A 2,500-nucleotide genomic window follows, 5' to 3' on the forward strand; every position below is an offset into this window, starting at 1 on the left:
TTTCTGCATGAGAAGAACCTATCCATACTGAAAACCTTGAGATGTTTTCACTGCTAATTGTAAGTTTTGGTTGTAGACAAAAATAGAAAAAGAGAAATGTTAATTTCTAATTTGATTGAGAGATTCTGCAAAAAGAAGAAGAAGAAGAAGAAACTGAAATATATATCGGCAATAAAAAAGTTTTTACACTTGCTAGATGTAACAGTGATTGGAGTTATTATATATTGCTATTTACTGATATCAGGTTAGAGAGTACATTCCATTAATGTTAATTGTTCTTGATGCTTTGAACTGATATACTTAAATTTTGTAAATACTTTAAATTTTTCTTCTGATTTACATATCTAGGTAACATTCATGATATTTCAATTCCATGGATGAGGTCACTTTCAATTACTCAAGAAAATAGCTAATACAACTAAGTTTTAGTTGTAGAACAGTTACAACCAGAAAGGATATTGTATGAAAGGTATAAATTTTTACTGTGTATGTTGGTACGTCATGTGTTTTTTGTTTATCTTTTTGCAGCCATTAGACCAGTTGGGGATATCAATCGTGAAGTTGGATCTTCCTATGAAGCCTACTGCCTCTTTGACCCAAAACGTGTCAATGTTAGTGAAGTGTACTTCCAACATTGGTCAGAGGTTGACCGTTTCAAAATCCCGCATGAGGTATGCTTAGTGAGTGCTTGGTTGTGATAGATATCAGTGAGTCCAATTTTGCATCTTTTATTAGTTTTTTTTATATTTTAAGTGCCAAACTTGGCAAATTAAGTATTGACGTTTTTCCCCTTTTCTACAGGTGTTGAATAGTTCAGCAATCAAAGTGGTGGTTCAACATGATGAAATGATAGATTACAAATTGAAGTGTATGATGACCTACAAGGATGAAACAAAATTTTTGTGTGAGAGGAAAGTCAACATTGGATGTAAGTTTTAATTGCTTCAGAAAGTTTATATACCTCTTTGTTTTGTATTTTGTATTTCAACATGCTGTGGAAAGCCTTGAATATAATTTAATTTGGTAATGTACTTTTTAGTAAATATTATATAAATTTGTCTTTCAGATCCACCACAGGATGTTCAGAACATGACATGTATTTCCAAAAACTGGGAACAGTTGAACTGTTCGTGGGTCGAGCCGCAAAACCCAGTAGCAGTCAAATACTATTTAACGTATGTTGTGGCTGGCTTCCGAGATACCAGGTATGCTTTTTGCGCTTCAGGGAGCAATAGGAAGGGAAGCTTAGTTTTTTTTCCATTTAGACTGAGATGTAGTGTAGTATAGAAAGAAAAATAATATCACATCTCGGGGAATAGGGGCACTATATTTGCTTTTAGTTTTAGTTTTTTTTGCAGCAATGTAATTTACCTTCTAGCTCTTTTTTAGTTTCTTGCTTAGTGTAGTGACTATATAAAATTCGGATACTTAAATATATGCATTTAGTATTACACTTTTTAAATGTTTATTTTGTTTGATCTTAAGATACCTTTTTATTCAGGTTATATCAGAAATATTATGATATAGAGAGAGTAAATTTAATTTTAGTCAAAAATAGGAATTGGAATTTCTTCCTACATAATTTATTTTGCATAAGTTAAGGAAAGTAATCCATTTTATGTCATTATGCTCATTTGGTATTTGTAATTTAAAGAAGAAAATGTGTATTTATTTGTTCTTTTTGCTTTTCTGGTCTGTGATTTATAGCTTGCTTGTAGCTTTATATTCATACTAATTATTTAGTCAGTGATTTTTAATGCTATTTTCAAGCATAGGAAATAGAAATTAATCATTGCTGATGATGCCTTAAGTCACACTTACAGAACAAAATACAAAAGTTAGTGATGACTTAAAGTTAATAGTTGAGCAATTCAAATCCAAAGCAGGCAGTTGTTAATAGTAATTTTTCCTATTTGTGTTACTAACAGCAGTTTTTTTTAGTTTGCTTATCCTTGTTTTTGTTAACATATAAAATGAGCATAATGATGTAAAAGTGTAGGTTCCTTATTTAGAGTGTGGTCTTGCAATTTTGTTTAAATTTATTTGTTGAATATAATGTGAATGAATGAAGATTTTGAATAGAGAATGATTTGTGTTTTTTGTGATTGACAACTCAAAATTCATGTAATTTTACACTGACTTGAAAAGACCTCTTGACCAAAAAGAGTGTAAAATGCTTTATTTGTAGACTGGTGAGATGTAGAAAATCTTATTGTATGACTAAGACAAAATAAGACGCTAGTTAATGTGCTTATGTTTTAGCTTTTATTTTTTTGTAACTTTTCATTAGTGTCATGCACGCATTTTGTGAAAACTAGTCAGTTAGGATAAGAATATTTTCTAGGTAAATGTTAGGTGGAAACTGAATGATATGAATTATTGTCTAGGATTGTTTGCCCAAAGTATCACATAAAGAATTCACTCTTTGTATTGTCAGGAAATTCAAGAGAAGTTTAGCGATAAAAGAATAAGGGGATTGAAGAAGGAATAACTATTAGAT

The 2,500-nt window shown here is 30.5% G+C and overlaps 1 protein-coding gene across 25 annotated transcripts in view; it reads left to right on the forward strand.

Annotated features, from left to right (window-relative positions):
* LOC122248791 (cytokine receptor) overlaps positions 1-2,500 on the forward strand; it is a 100,781-nt gene that overhangs the window by 51,550 nt on the left and 46,731 nt on the right. For 16 of the 25 annotated variants that reach the window (XM_043009091.2, XM_086547432.1, XM_086547431.1 and 13 more), the window contains 3 exons: positions 529-671; positions 802-928; positions 1,067-1,205. In XM_043009091.2, coding sequence (XP_042865025.2) covers positions 529-671; positions 802-928; positions 1,067-1,205 — 409 coding nt within the window. The remainder of the gene's footprint in view (positions 1-528; positions 672-801; positions 929-1,066; positions 1,206-2,500) is intronic. The other 9 variants (XM_086547439.1, XM_086547441.1, XM_043009100.2 and 6 more) reach the window with 1 other exon arrangement.

Source organism: Penaeus japonicus, unplaced genomic scaffold (genome assembly GCF_977035675.1).
Source record: "Penaeus japonicus unplaced genomic scaffold, GWHDUDI00000001_assembly GWHDUDI00000019, whole genome shotgun sequence".
Lineage (NCBI taxonomy): Eukaryota > Metazoa > Arthropoda > Malacostraca > Decapoda > Penaeidae > Penaeus > Penaeus japonicus.